The following is a 20295-nucleotide window of genomic DNA, read 5'->3' as shown; positions in this document are numbered from 1 at the left end:
GCAATAGGCTTAGAGCAGGGCTTCATTTCAACCACGTGTGCCTGGTTCGGTGACCAGGAAGATACTGTTTCACGCTCGGCACACCACATTAGGTTAATCTCTCGCTATGGCTGTGGCTGCTCGCCACGTGCAGCAGCCTGTTCATTCTACCAACGGCTCACAAAAATATATATATTCAGTCGGAAGTTCAGCCCTGGGCTTAAGTCGGTATGGAAACTCGTAGAGCAGAGAGCAGATAGTTATCTTCTTGGTTCTTTCGGTAAAGTCGCGTAGAAGGGAGATAACATTTTTAAAATATTTATTTTATTTTATTATCTCCCATCTACCTGACTTTACCGAAAGAACCAAGACGATGAATCCCTGCAGTCACGAAAGCTTTAAATCGAAGCAGATAGTTACGCAAACAGCACAACTTCCACTCCGACCCAACGACCAACCACATTCCAGACCCCTTCTATAAATTGTCTAATAGGGGTACACGGATGTCTTCGGTGATTCTCTGCTCAAATGAGCATTGCGGCAGTGTTCATCTTCTGTTTACAGCCCTAAGCCAGTGGTGAAAATCCCACATTCCTCTGGTGGGAGTGGGTGTATCCATGGATCAACCAATGTTGACTTCACCACGAAGTGGTACTCATTTGATCAATCCCAGCAGGATGATGATGGTGATGGGCTAAGTGAACACCCAACTAAGATTTAAAGTCGACAACCTTCTGCTAAGCCAACACCTGCCCGGATATAATTGTTGGTGCCAGGGTGGCAAGATGTTACCTAGCTCGTCAGATATACAGGTGGACGTGGGTTCGATCCCAACTCTGACGCTTGTATATTTGGACTTTGCATGTTTTCCCCGTGGTTGCGTGGATTTTTGTTCGGGTCCTCCGGTTTTTCCCCTCTACATTTAGAGTCAACATGCGTTTAGAATATATAGCTGCAATACATTTCCACGTGAGCCACTTCGTTGAGCTATCACTTGTGGCCAGGTCCCTTCTGAAAGAGAGCTGAATAGCCCAGTGGGCCTTACCTGGTAAAAAATTTTGTACCGTAAAATAATAAAAATAAAACATAACAAAATAATTCTCACGACGTTTCGGCCACAACGCAAGCAGCCGTCCTCTTGCGTTGTGGCCAAAACGTCGTGAGAATTATTTTATTATGTTTTATTTTTATTATTTTATTATTTCCCTTCTACGTGACTTTACCGAAAGAACCAAGAAGATGAATCTCTGCAGTCACGAAAGCTTTAAATCGAAATTTTTACCGTAGTTCAATTTTAGTGGGGGTCACCTGGAACAGCATGGAAGGAACCACAGTGAAACCCAGTGGGCTCTTCCTCATTCCCGGGGCTTCAGGTGGCATTTGCGGCCACCATATGCCCCCCCACCCCTCCACACCTCGCGCCGCACAGTCCACCAAGTGAGTCTAAGCAGCGATATATGGCTTTGTGGCGCGGCGTGCAGGACCATGGCATCGGCATCCTCTGGGCTCACGTGCGGCATGCTGAAGCAGCTGGATAACAGCACGCTGCTGCACTGCTCCGGGATCCTGGCCGGCAGGCGAGACCTGATGTCCAGGGCACAGGTCAGCCAATACATTTTCTGACACCAGCATTCATCAATTTATGAAATATTGAAATGGCTTATTGGGCAGGCTATTGGAGGAACCAAATGAAAGTGTGTGTGTCTGTGTCTATGTGTGGGGGGAGCGGTAGTGTAGCGGTTAGCGCGCTGCGCTACGAACCTGGCGACCCGGGTTCGATTCCCGCTCACGGCCAACACCAGTGACGATTATCTGAACTGGTCCTGGGCCTCCCCTAGGTCGACTTAGCCTCAAATGAGTACTTGGTGCGATGTGTAAACATTGCCACTGGGGAGACAAAGGCGCCGGGCGTGGTGTTGGCCACCCACCCCCTCGTGTGCCATGCTGGCCTTCATAGGTGCTCGCTAACAGCACTTGCCCTACAGTCTGTTAAGGCTATACGGGGGATCTTATGTGTGGGGGGAGGTGGCGCAGTGGTTAGTGTTCTGCGTTAGGAACCCAGCGACCCGCTTTCGATGCCCGATCACGGCCAACACATCTGGCGATTATCTGAACCGGTCCTGGGCCTCCCCTAGGTCGACTCAGCTTCAAATCAGTACCTGGTGCAGTGTGTAAAAATATCGCCACTGGCGAGACAAAGGCGATCGGACGTGGTGCTGGTCACCCACCCCCTCGTGTGCCGTGTCGGCCTTCATTGGTGCTCGCTAACAACACTTGCCCCAATAGCATGTGTAAAGCCTATACGGGGGATCTTTGTCTTTGGTGGTAGTGGTGGTGGTAGTGTGATCTTTCACTGGCTAACCAATAGGTGTGGCATTTCTCTGCAGCTCAAATGCCTGGCACAGAGAGTTTTCTCGTGGTTGAACACAACAAGGAGCAACTTCTTTTCCAACATCTCGTCCGAGGAGCTGAGCCAAATTGCTCCCAACCTCCTCCTACAGCTACCGTATGTACCCAGTGCCAGATTAAGCTAGTGCGGGGCCTGTAGCACATGCTATTAAGGGGCCCTAAATTAAAAAAAACACACGTAATATTAAACACATACATGTTTACCTTGCATAGTAAAGTAATTGTATCTTTTCATTTTCTAAAAAAGCCAGATAATACGACAAATTGCTAATCTTAAACACCCAGTCGTTCATAAAAGTTGAAGGCAGTATAGTACTATAGTAATAGAGCAAGTGCAGAATCACCGAACCGGAATTGATAGCTTAAAAGCATGTAGCGAGGGGCCCTTGAAAGTGCGGGGCCCGTAGCTACATATGTAGCTACTACACATGTGTAGTAGCTACATATGTAGCTACTTGTGCTACTTGGAGAATCCGGCACTGTAGTACCCACCTCTTCACCACCGTTCGTTTCTCTATTGTGTACGGTATGTAGTTTGCACGTAGTGGAATTCAATCTTTTAGGTCACATGACACTTTGACAGAAGTGCATGAGTGGTCTTTGAATGTTATCACACGTAGCCAATAATCCAAACTGCTGAATAATAACACAATAACTCCAATCCCCATGTCTCTTCCTTTTCATGTAAAACATATCACGGTATTTGTTTTACACATTCCATCAGCCATACGTCCTTCTGAGAGTGCATAATTTCAGCAGCATTGGTCCAAAAACCAGCAAACTCTGGATCGGTTTCGATACTCAAGTGTCTCATCATCTGAGTGGGGCTTGCTTGAACCAATGCTCGGTTCACTGCCAGGTGTTTATAGGCAAAAATTACTGAATTTGAAGCCGCTCACGCTGTCAGTCACGGCGGTTGTTTGTCCATACCTCAGAGTGCTGCTCAGTGTGGATCAGTGAATGGGGCACGTTTATATTTACACGATCTAAATCTTGGCTTGAAGCTTTCGTGACTGCGGGAATTAATATTCAAATTAACAAAATAATTTTTTTTTGTTCTACGTGACTTTACCGAGAGACCCAAAGAATATCTATACAATCTGACCCAAAAAAAAACTTTATTATGGATGATATTGGTTGTGAAAGCCAACGGTTAAACTGATTGGTAAAGGTTTTTTTTTAGGTTCGGTTCACTGATTGTTCGCCACTGATGATTGCCATCGCATGGAGTACAACTTAGGTCGCCGGGTCCATATGGCGGTGCAATTACCACAGCGCCATTGGGCTGGAACGACGCATCGAAGAATCCATGATTTTCAACTATTATACCGTATGTGTTGCACGCAATGAGTGTGTGGCATCCCTCTCAGCCGCTAGAGGTGCTACATATGCAGCGCAGTGTTAAGGAGATCGTGAATTGTTGCACACTTGAATCGCGAGGATTCACTGAATCAGTGGGAGGAGGTTCGGGAGGCAAGAGGGATGAATTCTTAAATATGTACAAAGAAGCCTGGCGCAGCACTCTACTGTTTATATTCCTGAGCCAGTGGAGGAAATTCCACATTCCCATGGAATGGCTGAATCTGTCAATAGCAGACACGAGGATGGATCGCCATGCTGCAGCACAGCAAGATGTGGATTTGCAGCTTGGCATTCATCCAGCAGTAAATTGATCATTGTTGGCGATTAAGATGTCCAATGATTGAATGTTGCTATTGCAGATTTGGAGAACTGAAGAAAATTCCGATGGCCTTGTGCGGGAACCTGACGCAGCAGCTGGGCAGGGCTGACGTCCACATCCTGGCGAAGAGGACCCCGCTCAGAGAAGACATCATCTCCCTCGCCAAAACCTGCTGGGTATGTAGGTTGCCATTGTGACTAGGAGGTGTTATCTCCCATGCGCGGTATAAAGGAGGTCGTGAGTTTGATTAAGAGTTTGCGTGGTCACGTGGATTTTCTCCCTGTGGTCACGTGGATTTTTCTCCGGGTCCTCCGGTTTTTTTCCCTCCGCATATAGAGTCAACGTGCGTTTTAGAGTATTTGGCTGCTTACAATTTCACGTTATAAGCCGCATCATTTGTGGCCATGTCGCTTCCAAAAAAGAGCTATATAGCACAGTGGCCCTTACCTGGTAATATAAAAATATCCATTTGCCTAGTCAGTGCTGGATGAAAGCCCTCCCCGTCCCTTGTAATCACACTGGACGCCACGATCCGTCTCGCTCCCACACACGAGATGATCTCGTCACTCTGTCTCGGCAGCGGTCGTCCATTCAGTCACCGCCCCCCACCCGCTTTGGATGCCATTCTACCACCAGTCTCGCCCCCCATCAGCCATCGTTAATTCCCAGGGCGCGTCCTGAACAAGCCCGGAAGTTAGCTTTTCCCCAACAGTCGTTAACGCAAAACAATAACGCACATGATATCGAACGTAATCGAATTCTTACGGGCAATTCGGTGCGCGTTATCTTGAGCGCAATCATCGATGTTAATTGGTGCACCGATGCATGGTCGAGACTCGTCCACTCTTGCAGGGCGAGCGGTGTTCATCAGAGTGGCCGGACCCTGACCCCAATGGTGGGAATTTCGCATTTGTCCATCGAAAAACCAATCGGCATCCATTCATTTAGCGACCCCTGGTTCAGTGAAAGGATTACTTGAACCTTACCTGGATTTGAACCCGAGAACCTTCAAGTTGTAAACGTGCTGCTCCTCTGCCCTCAGGCCTTTGACATCCGTCGAAATTGTGAAAATGCTCCGGGGGCATTGGGGTTAGTTCCTTGAAACACTGCCACCATTTGAGAGTCTTATTTGCCGATGTAATACCGGAGCCGGCGGTCTAAATAAATACGACTACAAATGCAGTGCCTCGTGTTAACAGCGGCACAACGGGCAAATTGCTTTCAACGGGTAACCTTTAGCCCATCTCACCATTAAAGAGAGATGGATGAAAGCATTAAAACAATTGGCACTCGACGTTGTTGTACAGCTTCCCCACGAGTCCCTCCCCCCCCCCCCCCCCCCGTTAAAAAGGTGCATTTTGTTAAACACTGACGCGTAATAAAGGTTTCCAGGTCCATAAATATCGCGCCTGGATAGCACCAGTAACAAGCGTCGCCACGTACGGGAGCTCCGTCAGAAGCCAAGAGCCTACGGTGGCTTGATGTGTGTGTGTGTGTGCCCTATGCTGGCGAACTTCCAGGACATTTCAGAGAAAAAGCTTTCAAACTGTTTGTGACTTCATGAAGTTGCTAATAAGGCCTCCGGGCCGAAGTGTGGGCCGATGTGTTTATGTCCTGCAAGCCAGAGCAATTCTTCTGTAGCTGTTTATTCTTGTTATGCGATGTAATTGAACTTTCGGCGAATGTACAGGGTGGCATTCTCGAGATTGTCTCGGCTTTATTTAAGCCGGTGGCGAGATGTTAACTACCTCGCCTGGTATACAGGAGGTCGTGGGTTCGATTCCGACCCTGACACCTGCTGTATTTTCGGAATTTGCATGTTATTCCCATGGTCGTGTGGATTTTTATTCAGGTCCTCCGGGTTTTTTCCCCCACATTAAAAAACACACGTTTTGAGTTGGCTGCTATACATTTCCACGTGATAAGCAACTTCGTTGAGCTATCATTTGTGGCCAGGTCGCTTCTGAAAAATAGCTATATAGCCCAGCGGGCCTTACCTGGTAAAATGTATAAAAAATATTAGGTTAGTTTAGATGTGTCACCGCTGGGAATACAAAGATGGCCGAGTGGTGCATGCCAAACCACTTTCCTGTTTTAATAGAATCCCTAATAGGTGCACTCGCCCCAACGGTTTGCGAAAGCCTACAAAGGGAATATGTTGTCTTTGTCAATAATTAAGGCTGTATTGGGGGGGTCTCTTTGTGTGTGCGTGTGTTGTGTGCAAGTCCTGTTACGATCTCTGTAAGATCGTTGTCGATGCATGTGTGTGTGAGTCAGTGAAGCTTAATGGAATACCGTCTTTTTTGTGTGCGTGTGTGATAGTGTCATTAAGGTGACCCCTATAGATCTCTATTATTGCATGTGCGAGTCAGGAATGCCGTGGAATAGATCATTGTCATTGGGTATTTGTGTGTGTTTTAGTAACGCCATATAATAGATCTTTATCATAGAGTGAGTCAGTCATGCTGAATGATTGAGCGTTGTCGTTGAGTGTGTGTCAGTAACACCACATAACAGATCGTTATCCTTACGTGTGTATGTGTGTGTAAGTTATACTATATGACAGTTCTTTATCACTGTGTGTGGGTGTGTGTCAATGATGCTGCGCGTTAGCGCCTTGTCATTGTGTACGTGCCAGTCAGTAATGCTATACGTGAGATCTTTGTCATTGTGCATGGGTGGTTGTTCATCTGAAATGCTATATAATGGATACGTATCAGTGTGTGTGTGTCAATAATGCTATACAATAGCTTAATGTCATTGTTGTGTGTGTGGGAATCAGTAGCCTAGCGGATAGCAGGCTGCGCTACAAACCCAGCAACCCGGGTTCGTTTCCCGCCTACAGTCACCCGCACCGGTGACGATTATATTATCTGAACCGGTCCTGGGCTTCCCCTAGGTCGACTCAGCCTCAAACGAGTACCCAGTGCGGTGTGCAAAGATCGCCACTGGGGAGACAAAGGCGGCCGGGCGTGTCCTGGCCACACCACCCCTTCGTGTGCGACGTTCCGGGACTGCATAGTAGGGCTGGACGATGAATCGATTTCAAATCGAAATCGCAATTTGAAACAATGCAAATAGCAAATCGCAAAGGCTGCAATTTTTTCCGATTTGAAAAGTCCTATTACTTTCTTATTGGAATTGTTTTTTTTTGTTGTTATAATTATAACTTTCTTTATTTAACTTAACAATTGTTCTATGTTGATTGTTCAATTTCAATAACCTTTTTTTTTAATAATGCATGTTGGAAGCAATTCATATATTTTAGGTTATCATCCTTGCATTATAATATATAGAGCAGTTCATGTTTTGATGGTATCATGTGGTAATGCTCCATCACACGTTTTAAATCTATTACACAGTGAATATTGAAATGAAGCTTGACTTTTTAAAAAAACGTAATCGCAAATCAAATCGCAATATCTGTCAGAAAATTCGCAATTACATATTTTCCCCAAATCGCTCAACCCTACTTCATAGACGCTGCTGCTACTCGCTAAGCAAGCGCTTACCCCCGAGAGTATGTTACAGGCGAAACGGGGTTGGTGGTGGTGGTGGTGGTAAATCTTTGCCTTTCGTTGTTCAAACGCAACCACCTCTCCTCTCGCAGAACTCGAGCTTGGCGCCCACATTGGAGGAGGTGGAGTTGATGGGCCAGCTGGTGTGCATGCTGCCCGCAAGCGACATCCTGGCCACGCCCGACGAGGCATTCGCGTTGTCCGTCGAGCAGTTCAAGCTCTGCCTGCAGCTCAACGGCACCCAGAAGGACGCCGTGGCCGTCAAGCTGCGGCAGGCCTTCGGGTAAAACAAAACAAACCAAACGACTGCTCGTCGGTGGGATTGCCACCGGCGCTGTAGAAGGAGAAATCAAACGAGGTCACCTTGGACGAAATTGTCACCCATCGGGAGAGATCCGCCCCCCCCCCCCGCCACGTGTGTGTAGGCGTGCCGTTGGCCGTATGTGGGCATTTGTGAATGGTGAACCGAGGTGAAAATGGTATCGATGCTGCCCCGCCAGTCGATCCAGTAAGCCGGCTAAAAATTGGATCGTATTTGCGGGTTAAATCGCTGTTTCTATTTAGTGGCAATCGGAATATGTATTTATACTGCAGGAGGAATCCGAGGAGCTATAAAGCTTTTTGACACAGATGTCCAGTTGGGGTGGGCAAGAACGTTACTACAACAAACAATACAACATACACGATAGGAGTGCAAAGGGGCAGTCCATAAATGACGTCACGCACGGGGGGGGGGGGATCAGAGATTTGTGACGATGTGTGACGAGGAGGAGGGGGGGTTTGAGAAATGTGACGTCACATCCAATACGCAACTTTAAATAAATATAGACAACACGTTCTGCTTAATTAAATAGACGTTTTCATAAATGTTTTTCCTACAACATCAGAGTGCAGCGCCATATTAAATACGCACTACAATGACAATAGTTTAAAGTGATTTGAAGTATATTTTATTTTTTGGGAGGGGGGCAGAGATTTGTGACGTCATATTTGAGGGGGGTCTGACTTTTTGTGACGTCATTTATGGACGGCTCCAAAGTACAATTAAGGTCAAACACATCACCTGCAAACACACGAATAAAACTCAACCATCCCCATCCTACATAGGAAAAGCCCACTGAGATATGAACTTATTTTTCCGAAGCAACCTGGCCACAAATAATAGCTCCAGGTGGAAATTTATAGCAGCAAAATTATTTAGATGCACGTTTCTACATCCGTGGATCGGGTCATCTCCATTGGTCAGTATCGCGTCGTGTGACGCTATCATTGGCTGATATCTGCATGATCGGTGATCCTGTCGCAGTCTGTTTGTGCTGCGTACCCACAGCCCCACCCAGCCACCCAGTCACGCCACGTGCTTTCTCTCCTTTTCCTCTCTCCGTGGATCCCGAATGGCCGGGAACGCTGCCGCTTCAATATCCGACCTGCCCCTTCACCCTTCGCCCTCGAGTCACAAGTTTATGCTGTTGACGCTACAGCACCTATTATTGTGTTGAAATAATCATTGCAAGCTGGTATTATTGTCGGGTGATTATAATCATTATATTCATTATAATCATTCGACATCTGCTGTGATCTTTCCGACTCTTCGTTTGTGCTTTGAACTTTTCTTTTTCAAGTTTTCTGTCCAAGCCAACTTTCAGTGCGGGACATTTGTATTTCATTTAACCTTAACTAATTGTCTGTGCAATTGTTTTTGCACTGATTTATCTTTGCTTTCGTTGCTGTGCTTTAGTTGATTTCATTGCTTTGGTCGTTTTGATGACTTGGGTCACTCTTGCAAATGAGCCTAAATCCTTGACTCGAGAGGACTCGACTGCTGAAACAAAAACCTGAAACCTATCGCGAGATATAGCGCCTAACACAAAGTATAAAGCACGTCCCGAAGCTCCAGTCGCCACGTCCATCGGCCACCTTCGTTGTCCATAATCAACGTTTTTTTGGGTTTAGATCGCGTTATTTATAAATGTGTCGTAACCCTTCACCACCCGACATGGCCAATTAGCAAAAAAAAGTGTCACGTTGACAAAAGACAAATAGTTCACTGCTTTAGCCCACCGGTGTGTTGAAGCGTGAACCCACAACATTTACAATTTTTGAGTAGCACGACGTTTCGCTGGTAATTGCATCCAGCATCATCGGGCAATTCGCCAGAATGGTGAGGCTCTGCTCTGCTCCCGGTCTTAAATAGAGCAGCAGCAGGGTGACGTCATCATTAACTCATCACTCATCACCTTCGTTGTGCTCGCTGCGTTTATCAAGAGATCAAGATATTATAATTCACACTTGCCCAATGGAGTACATTGTCTGCCATGATTATTTGGGAAATGGAAACTGATGGAGGGAAAAGGTTACGTGAATTGTGGACGAATTTCTTCATCTCAAGAATGTAACATTTTTTGTAATATACATTGTAATCATTTGTGGTTTTCGTTGTCATTGATATCATTTTTAATAGCGTGGATCATGTATTCTTTCCTCTTACCTTCCCAACTCCCCACACCTAGGAAAGAGTGCATTCAAATGCTTTAAAAAACCCACCACATCCTTCATTAACCTCACCCCATCCGTCATTGTCAACCATATTCTCCGCATTTATAAGACACATTTTTCCCCCTTTGAATTTTCACATCTACAGTTTGAGGATGCGTCCATTAATACGGTCGGATTGTGTGTGTGTGTGTGAGGAGCGGTAGTGTAGCGGTTAGTGCGCTGAGCTATTAACCCAGTGTTCCGGGTTCGATTCCCGCTCACGGCCAACACCAATAATGCTATACAATAGATTCATGTCATATTCTTAGGTTTTTTCGGTAAAGTCACGTAGGTAAAACATCAAAATTAATAAAAATAAAATACCTAAGAATATGATTCCTTGCAGTCACGAAAGCTTCAAATCTAGAATAGATTCATGTCATTGCTGTGTGTGTGTGTGTGGGAAGCAGTAGCCTAACAGTTAGCAGGCTGAGCTACAAAGCCAGCAACCCGGGTTCGATTCCCGCCCACAGTCACCAGCATCGGTGACGATTATATTATCTGAACGGGTCCTGTGCCTCCCCTAGGTCGACTCAGCCTCACATGAGTACCTGGTGCGGTGTGTAAAAGCATTGCCACTCGGGAGACAAAGGCGGCCGGGTGTGGTGTTGGTAACCCACCCGGCCTTCATAGGTGCTCACTAACATAGGTGCTAACTAACAGTACTTGCCCCAACAGTCTGTTAAGGCTTCAGATTTGTATAACTTTACTGAGGCTGGGCACGAGTGTGGGGGGGGGGGGTGACTTTTCCTTTTTGGAGCATCTCCTAAATCCAGAGAATATGGTAGCAGCAGAATGCATCATAGGCTGATGGTATGGAAATTCGCCTTTCTTGAGGACTGCTCTACCTGCTGTTCAGCAGCCCTAATAGTGGACCACTGCTCAGAATCAATGTGGCAAGCAGCCTATTTATTTATCTCTCTATGTATCTATTGAATTATTTGTGCTTGTGGACCACAGCCATCAACAGAGAGCCCTTTCACTGTTTGGTTGAATTCAAATGTTGGCTTTGGGGAGATTTTTCATTTCTTGTAAATTGTTCGTGAGGTTTCACCCCCCCCCCCCCCCTCGACTTAGTGAAATAACGGTACGCTTGTGATAAACGCTGACGATGTTGAAGAATCACCAAAGCGCTATTCTGCACTCTGTATTGGAACGGTGGATTATTTGCACTTGCACATTTGCACTTGCACCTTTACTCATGCGAATGGCCTTTCGAGAGACATTGGCAAATTTTATTAAAAAACAGAAACTAATTAATGGGTGACATTTTTTTTGGCAATTATACGAAAGTAACACTCTACCTCTATGAAGAAGGGCTGTTGCCCAAAACGTCGCCTATTATATACTTTGCCTATTGAGGCCTCAGCGTTGTTGATGAGTATGTTGAGAATGTTGAGGTTTTTTTCATGAACTGATCACACCATTGCCACCTTTGATTGAATCATCAACATTCTTCCTTACAGACAACAGACAAATGACAAACTAGAATCATAAGCTCGGCTAAATTGGCGTTTCGTAGGCCGGCCTTGAATTCCCCGCAAACATTGTGACGCAAATGTTCTCCTGGCTGTGACGCTTTTCTCCAACTCTGCCGCTGTAGCTTTCTCGTTCATCCTCGTGCTGATGGTTTAATCTTTCCGGTAACACATATTTATATATTTCTTCCCCATTCCATTCCAAGGGCTCCATCGAACTGGTCCGAGGATACTATTATCAAGCTCGGAGTTCTGCTGGCCACATTGAGCGCGGAAAACATCACCTCCATCAACAGCACGGTGACTCGCGAGCGGAATGCGCGAGCGACAATCCGCGCGCATTCGAGGCCGACGCCGCGTCCGGGGTCGCGAGTTTGACGGGCGCGCACGCGCGAATGCTGCGGAAATATCGCAAAGAAATTTCATCATTTGCCGTCAAGCGAATGCGGCACACCCCCGCGAGGTTTTTGATTGCGCGAGCGCGCGCATGAGTATACATATAATTGCTTTCCCTTTTCAATGCTAAATTGTTTTTCTCCACAGCTTTGATGAATTGGAGCCCACCCCGTAGCGCTGTTGGTGTGAATGTGTAATTTATACGGCAGGGTGTCCTGGATTGGGTTCATGGTCTGAAACAATGTTTATTATGAACCTTTGGTTGCTGTTTGGCAATAAATGTGACCGAATGATGTCCTCACTCGCAATGCATGAGTTTGATACATTGCACGCCAACTCGCTCGACGCAATCATAATCAGTGGCTCTGATTGCTAAATGACCTGAAAATGTGTTTGTTTCTTTTAGTTTTTCAGTTTTGGAGGTACATTTTTTTCAATGTATACCCATTATAGGCCCTGTCCAGGTTAGCTTAGCTTTTGAGCATTGACGACTAAAGAACCGTTATTAAGATGATGACGATGATGACAACAGCGATGATGATGATGATAGTAAAACGTGTGGCGGAGCGACCGCTATAATCGGCGAACTGGGGGGTGGCACAGGCGGCAGTAGCAGAGGCCCTGCAGAGCGTCCTGGCGAATCCGCCGACCATCAACGACACGCAGCCCGACTTCAACTCGACGCTGGACCTCACGGCGCTCGCCAGGAAATACTACGACTCCACGACCACAAGCCTTGCCTTGCGCAGCCGCAGGAGCATAGGTGTGCACCCCCCCCCGCCCCCCACAATTACACGATTATAAACGCTCTCTTAGCATGGGAATCAGCGAGAGAATACACACACACGCACGTAGGTGTTGGGGAATTGTGAACTGAAATAATAATGATACTTCATCTGACAATTAGTTCCACGAAATTATGTACGTACGTTGATGTATGTCTTTGTATGTTGAACGTGTTTTGCACCGTACGTAGCCAACCGTGCTAATCAGAGGTGCGGGCGCGGGGGGGAGAAGGACAGCAAACTAAAGTGAACACAAAAGAGACTTCTAAACAAATGAGTTTTCAGTTTAGATTTCAAAGTGCAATGCTCCCAGACGGCCGCAGAAGCGTATCTGAAAGCGCGCAATGCAGTGACCTTCTTTGTTCGATGGTTAGCCAAAAGCCGCCGCTGCAAGGATTACCGCAGCTTGGCTGACGATTTATGCTCATTATAATGATAATTATAATGATATTTGACAGATCCTAGACGGCAAAGGCCCCGGTGCAATGAATCAAATGGGCTGCCGTCCACCACACCCACACTGAACAATTTCCTGCCCCTCCAGCCCCTTTGGGACCCGACGCAGTTGCACCGCCTGTACACTCGCAAGCTACACCAGTGTGCCAGATGAAGCCCCCCCCCCACCACTCCACACCACGTTAGTCATGGGGGGCTGTTTGCACATACTTCACCGTGCTGGTCAGTGCCGGTTGACCTCATGACCGGTTCAGCACATCACTGATGTTCGCTGTGGCCAGGAGTCAAACTCAGGTCGTTAGGTGCATAGGGCGGTGCGGTAGCTGCTGCGTCTCCTATGCACCCCGGTTGATTCGTGACTACTTATTGTATAACAGCTTCGCAGCACCACAGTTGCAGTGTGAAGCCACATGCTGGGTGATGTGATGTCGTTTTCATATTAATACCAGCTGTGACTCATGTTTCTGCATTAGGCTTTGCGTGAGAAGAGTCAAAGATGCGACGGTGTGACCGCATCATGTTCACGGCATATCGCCTCTGTCCAAGAACGGTGTTGCACTTCAAAAATCTGCCATCGCATTGCGCTACTGTTTTGTTGTTTGTCTTGTAAACGTTTCGTGATAACCGGCGAGCCGTAACGTATCGGGGTCGCGTCCGTGCATTGTGCGCAGTGTGCCCAAGCACGGACACCATCGCGAATCTCCAGGAGGCCAACTCCCAGTGGCAACCGGAGATTCTGGCCTGCATCACCAACCAGACCTTCATCGAGTCAGTGGAGGTGTTGGGCTCTGTGACGGGGTTCAACAGCGATCAGCTGGAAGTGCTCAAGAAGAAGTCGTTCACGGTGAAGACCCCCGGCGCACCAAGGATGACCCCCTCCGTCCTACATGCTCTTGCGTGACCCAGTTGACTTAGACAAGAATCCCCCCGATGTAGCCTTAACAGACTGTTGCGGAAAGTTGCCGTGAGCGAGCGCCTATGAAGGTCGGCATGGCACACGAAGGGGTGGGTGGCCAGCACCACGCCCAGCCGTTTTCGTCTTCCCAGGTACTCATTTGAGGCCGAGTCGACCTAGAGACGGCCTAGGATCCTATCAGATAATCGTCACTGCTGGTGGCCGTGAGCGGGAATCGAACCCCGGGTCACGCACAGAGCTAACCGCTACACTATCGCTCCCCACGACCGCTCCCCATATCTTTGTTATCTGATCGGACAAAGACACACAGACACGCACACGCCTAGTGGGTTAGAAGACCCCCCCCCCCCCAATTTTTTTTCTTTCTGAGAATATAGTGACCACAACGATATATCAATCGCCACGTTCGCCATTATCTTTGTCTTGAACAGAAAATAATAGAGGAGGCTGATGTTGCAGGCAGTGGACCTTGCTCAGAGCAGAGAGAGGAGGAGGGGGCGAAATGATTGACCGACTTACAGTTGGAGATCACACTTTACGCTTTGGGGGCCCTGGGAATTAAAAAAAAAAGTTGACCAACGAGAAGATAGCGTTAAATTTCGATTTAAAGCTTTCGTGACTGCAGGGATTCATATTCTTGGATCTTTCGGTAGAGTCGCGTAGAAGGGAAATAATACAATAATAAAAATAAAACATAATAAAATTCTCACGACGTTTCGGCCACAACACAAGCAGCCGTCCTCAGGTGAAGAACAGGACGGCTGCTTGTGTTGTCGCCGAAACGTCGTGAGAATTGTATTATGTTTTATGTTTATTATTTTATTTTTTCCCTTCTATGTGACTTGACCGAAAGATCCAAGAATAAGATAGCGTTAATCGACACATGAGTTGAGCTTTGGTTTTCATTTGCCCGTGCCTGCGCACCACCGCAGCAGACGCATCACCATTCGTTGAGTCTCAACAGAAATGAAAGGTTTCTAAACTGGTGGCTAGAGCGCCGGACTTGGGCCACGCGAGTGGCCTGCCAAGTTATGGAACCGCAGAGAACAAAGAGGGACAGAGGAAGTTCGACGAGAGATGAACGGGAGAGATGAGAGACGATCAGGAGGGCAAGAGGTGCAGATGAGGGAGTCTGCGTGCACACACGTGAACCCAGCGGCACAGCGATGACTTTGAAGGACCCTGGTGGAGCGTGTCCAGAATCATGAACGTGACCTTAACGTAAAGACAAAGATCCCCCGTATAGCCTGAACCAGACTAGAGGGGCGAGTGCTTTTAGCGAAGCACCCATGAAGGCCAGCACGGCACTAGGTACTCATATTGAGGCTGAGTCGACCTAGTGGAGGCCCAGGACTGGTTCAGATAATCGTCACTTGGTGTTGATGGCCGTGAGCGGGAATCGAACTCGGTTCGCCGGGTTCGTAGCGCAGCGCTCTTACCGCTGCACTACCGCTCCCCCCTGACTTTAACACGCACGATTATCCCCCCACCCCCGACTTTAACACGCACGATTATTTCGCACCCCCCCCCCCCCACCACCACCACTAGGCATGGGGTCTCCTGTCGAACTGGACGTCGGAGCAGTTCTCCTCGCTCGGATACATCGCGCTGAACTTTACGTCGGCGGAGCTCTCGGCGCTGAGCATCGGCATCACCGAGACCGTGACGGCTTTCGCCAGCTTCCCCAAGTGGAGGCCGAGCAAGGTGGCACATCGTTCACTGCCGGGCGACAGGCGGTGAACAATTGTTACTGCCTGGCCCATTGGCGTTTTTTTTTTGGGGGGGGGCGTGGGGGGTGGCCGTTGGGCTTGAACTTCGGCAGCGCCACCACCACCCATGATTGCCGATGAGATTCCCCAACGACGTGAAACCAGTGGGGAGTTTTCCCTTGTTTAAACTGTTGAAACGAATGGTGCTGGATAGCATTGGTTCCAGAAATCCCAAAAGGCTTGATGGACGAAACAAATATCTAGATAGATAGATATTTAAAAGGATGAACAGAGCCGCAGGTTGTCGACCCCGAGCATAGCCCTAAGAGTTTCACAAAAAAGTCTTTATACTGGTAGGAACCCACTGGTTCCACCAGCCCACAGGGGATTATTGTGTCCGTCGTTCAGGGAGGGGCTGGGTGGGCAGGGAGGGGCTGGGTGGGGAGGGTGGGGCTGGGTGGGGAGGGTGGGGAGGGGCTGGGTGGGGAGGGTAGGGCTGGGTGGGGAGGGGAGGTGCTGGGTGGGGAGGGCAGGGCTGGGTGGGGGGTGGGAGGGGTGATGCTGTGTGGGGAGGGGCTGGTCACCCCGTGGTGCGCTTATAAAACTCAACGTTTAACCTACTCACGCCGGATTGTGCCCGCCCTCACAGTCGGCCATATTTGCGGAATACACCACGCCGCCGTTGACCCTGGCCATTGACCGAGCAACCCAACGTTCCTACCAGCTCCCTCCGCAGGACAATGTGTTTCCCACTGGGGTTGTTTTACTTGATGCGGATCGGCTCTTGCTTACAAGGTGGACACGTGCTGCCTCCTAGCGTTCACTGCTGGGAATTCGCGTTACGCTGCCGTGCATCACAAATCCTTCATTATGCGTGGGATGTTGGTTTATATTCCTGCCAAAGCTAACTAAGCACCACCGCCATCATCATCGTCGTCATGATATATTTTTGTTCTAAAATGGATATCAATCCATAATCATCATTATTCATTCATAACAGGTCTCATAATGCAAAGAGAAGACGATATTTCACACGCCCTGGGGAGTCAATAATTCAGACGTGGAAATAAAGCGGAGCTGAAATGAAGTGTAATGTGTGCCACATGCTGTCAACCGATCAACGTAAAGACACGACTAAGTGAGATGTTTAACAACGCCAGTTAAAACCTAGTACATGATGAAACAAACAATATGCACTAATGCTTGTCTTCATCATAACTATATAAATAATATACTTTTGATTTAAAGCTTTCGTGACTGCCAGGTCCGCCTCGACGGACCTGGTTTTCACCTGAGGACGGCTGCTTGCGTTGTGGCCGGAAACGTCGTGAGAATAATTTTATGTTTTATTTTTATTATTTTATTACTTCCCTTCTACGTGACTTTACCGAAAGAACCAAGAAGATGAATCCCTGCAGTCACAAAAGCTTTAAATCAAAAGTATATTATTTATATAGTTACGTCGAGGCGGACCTGGTTTTCACCTGAGGACGGCTGCTTGCGTTGTGGCCGAAAAGTCGTGAGAATAATTTTTTTATGTTTTATTTTTATTATTTTATTACTTCCATTCTACGTGACTTTACCAAAAGAACCAAGAAGAGAAATAATATACTGTATATCATATGCACCGTTTCAGTCGTTGACCCTTCTTCATAGCACATGGCTGGCCTGTGTGGGACATGGACATCCACTATGGGACGTGGACATCCACGTAGGGTCATTTTATAGGGCAGTGTTTATGATCAATCCGTTTCGGTTGTGTTACTTGTGCTCAGGGACAATTCAGTATCGCACAAATGATCACCATCATCGTCATCATATCACACTTACTCTGGAATTACCTCCCCCAGTTCAAAAGCCTTTTAAAATATAATTTCGCTTCTAATGAACGCCTGCAGGAGTGACGACACGGTTGTTCCGCCGTCTTGAGCACAGCGTGTATCGGTAACGCAATCCCCAAGTGCTGGAATTGCACGCCCACAGACCACGCACGTTGGTGTTGTACGTTGCAGGCATTGGTCGAAGAGTTCCTGAAGCAGTTCCCTCCGGCGAACTTGAAGGAGGATGAGCTCGCTGGCAAAGGCAACCTCGTGTGTGGCTTCTCAGAGGCACAAATCCAGGAGATTCCTAAAGCGGTCTTCAGGTGAGTTTTTTTTTCCATATATATAGAAATTTATATATATGAGGAGGCCGCTCTCCAATCTTACATTTACATGCTAATTTCTCACATTAACATCACTATCCCCGCCCAACTTCTTTATGACCCTTGGGCTACACCCATTGAAAACCTTTTTAAAACAGTCTGCCTCAGCAGCAGATCGTGCTTTCCCACCTGATGACGGACGCTTGTGTTGCGCCAGAAACGTCGTGATTTATTTTATTTTATACTTACGTGACTTTACCGAAAGAACCAAAGAGTATAGAAATTTAATTGAAGCCCCGTTGATGAGATGGCCTGGTGGGTTAGAGGTCAGAGCTCAGAGCCGGCACCACTGAGATGCTGGGCACAAATTGTGTGAGTTGATGATCTCAGCCCAGTCACTGACGACTCACACAGAGATCTCAGAGGTAACTCCGTGACGTCTGCTTCCAGGGAGCCGTTCTACGAGAGATCTCAATGGATTCTTCATCTCACGCCGTGACGCTGATAGCGCAATTAGGATAAAAATGGGGTAATTTTTCATAAATAAATGTGTTTTGTACATATATGGATCATGTTGTGACATTAAATATTCACGTTAACAATAGTTATAAATTGGCGGCTTGCTGGCAGAGTGGCAACACTCGTGCCTCACTGCCAGAAGTTGTGGGTTCGATTCCGGGTCCGAGTGCCTTTCCATGTGGACTCTGTATTTCCTCCCCCTGTTATGCACAGGATTAATCTGGCTTCTCACGTTGCCTCCCACGGATAAAAAAAAACCCCACGTACAATGTAACCGGCATTGACCAAACGTCGCGATGCTGGAAATGTACCCGCTGATTTAACACGTAGGCTTTCACTCTTTGGTGCTTTCCATAAAGTCACGTAGAAAGAAATTAAATTACATAATAATAGAATACGTCGGCTAACATAAGTCAACACCCTGTTATGTTAGCCGACTCTCTGTGTTGCATTGCATTATATTTCTAAGTTTACTAGGTTTTTGTTTCTCATTCATTCGTACCTGATGACGATTGCTTGTGTTGCAATCGACATGTCGTATTCCATTATTATTTAATTACATTTATTTCTACGTGACTTTACCGAAAGAAACCTAGAGTAATTCCTGCAGTCACGGACACTTTGAACGTAGGCTTTCGCGACCAATATTATTCGTAATAAAGGTTTTCGGGCGAGATCGTGTGAATATAAATATGCCTCACTTGATACAGTAAATTTAGCTGTGACGGTCCCACCTGATGACGGAGACTTGTGTTGCCTCTGAAACGTCGTGATTTATTATTTTATTTCTATTATCATTTTTTTCATTTTTATTATTTATTTTTATTTTTACCGACGTGACTTTACCTAAAAAACCTAAGAGTATGAATCCTTGCAGTCACGAAAGCTTCACATCTAGAATATAAATATGCCGTCCACATATTCATCAGGAAAAACGCCTGATGAGAAGCTGGTTGTAATCACCAGCGAAACGTCGTACTCGAATCGTAAATGTCGTGGGTTTACGCTCCCAACATATCGGCGTGCTGAAGTAGTCGCGAATTCGCCCGTTTTGTTCACTTGACCAACCTTACTAATTGGCTGTGTTGGGGTGGTGGTGGGTTAACAACACATTTACATACCTCTCAAACCACACGGTATACCCATATTCTTTAACAGGGATATTGAGTAAAAAATGTTGTCTATGTGTTGGTGTTTCTCCCTCTTGTGGTGGGACTTTGTAGGATGAACGTTGAGATTCATAAGGGTGAACAATAAGGTCTGAATTGGTGTGTAATAAAGTAGGCACTGATAAGGCGTTGACAGGTATGTTTATGCGATATAGCCCAAAAAAACCATCGTCATGAATCCTGCTAAATTACTCCGATTTGGATTCCACATCAGAACATCGCCCCTCATGTGCAAAGTTGACAAAAACCCCCTAAAAAGAGACTTGAGATTAAGTGAGGCTTTTTCTGAGTAAGCAGGTACAACAATAATACGATAATACACGACTTATTTTTTATATTCTATCGCGCTATCCACTTGAAATAAAAATCTCAACAGGCATTACGGAACGACAGCAAATTACAAAACGTCACGACGCCAATTTGGATGTGAGGGCAATCTAAATGCAATCAAGACGTAGGCATCCTGGGAAAAGGATGAATGTTGCATGTATATGTCCATTTATTTAATGCAGAGAAAGCGAGAGACTTCGACGCAGAGGATAAGATGAAGTCCCTGGGCCTGGTGAGGTCCTTATTCTCTAGGGCACGAGTTTGCAAAGTGC

At 46.9% G+C, this 20295-nt stretch overlaps 1 protein-coding gene across 1 annotated transcript in view; it reads left to right on the top strand.

Moving 5' to 3' along the window:
- The window catches only part of LOC144719133 (otoancorin-like), a 56095-nt gene that overhangs the window by 26828 nt on the left and 8972 nt on the right, over nt 1-20295 (top strand). Inside the window, exons 13-21 of the mRNA XM_078594997.1 lie at nt 1461-1581; nt 2367-2485; nt 4110-4245; nt 7680-7870; nt 11807-11900; nt 12600-12759; nt 13909-14081; nt 15702-15857; nt 17875-18005. Coding sequence (XP_078451123.1) covers nt 1461-1581; nt 2367-2485; nt 4110-4245; nt 7680-7870; nt 11807-11900; nt 12600-12759; nt 13909-14081; nt 15702-15857; nt 17875-18005 — 1281 coding nt within the window. The remainder of the gene's footprint in view (nt 1-1460; nt 1582-2366; nt 2486-4109; nt 4246-7679; nt 7871-11806; nt 11901-12599; nt 12760-13908; nt 14082-15701; nt 15858-17874; nt 18006-20295) is intronic.

This window comes from Lampetra planeri, chromosome 5 (assembly GCF_965212315.1).
Source record: "Lampetra planeri chromosome 5, kcLamPlan1.2.h2, whole genome shotgun sequence".
Lineage (NCBI taxonomy): Eukaryota > Metazoa > Chordata > Hyperoartia > Petromyzontiformes > Petromyzontidae > Lampetra > Lampetra planeri.
Note: the sequence above shows the minus strand (reverse complement) of the source record. Positions and strands in the feature narration are given on the sequence as shown.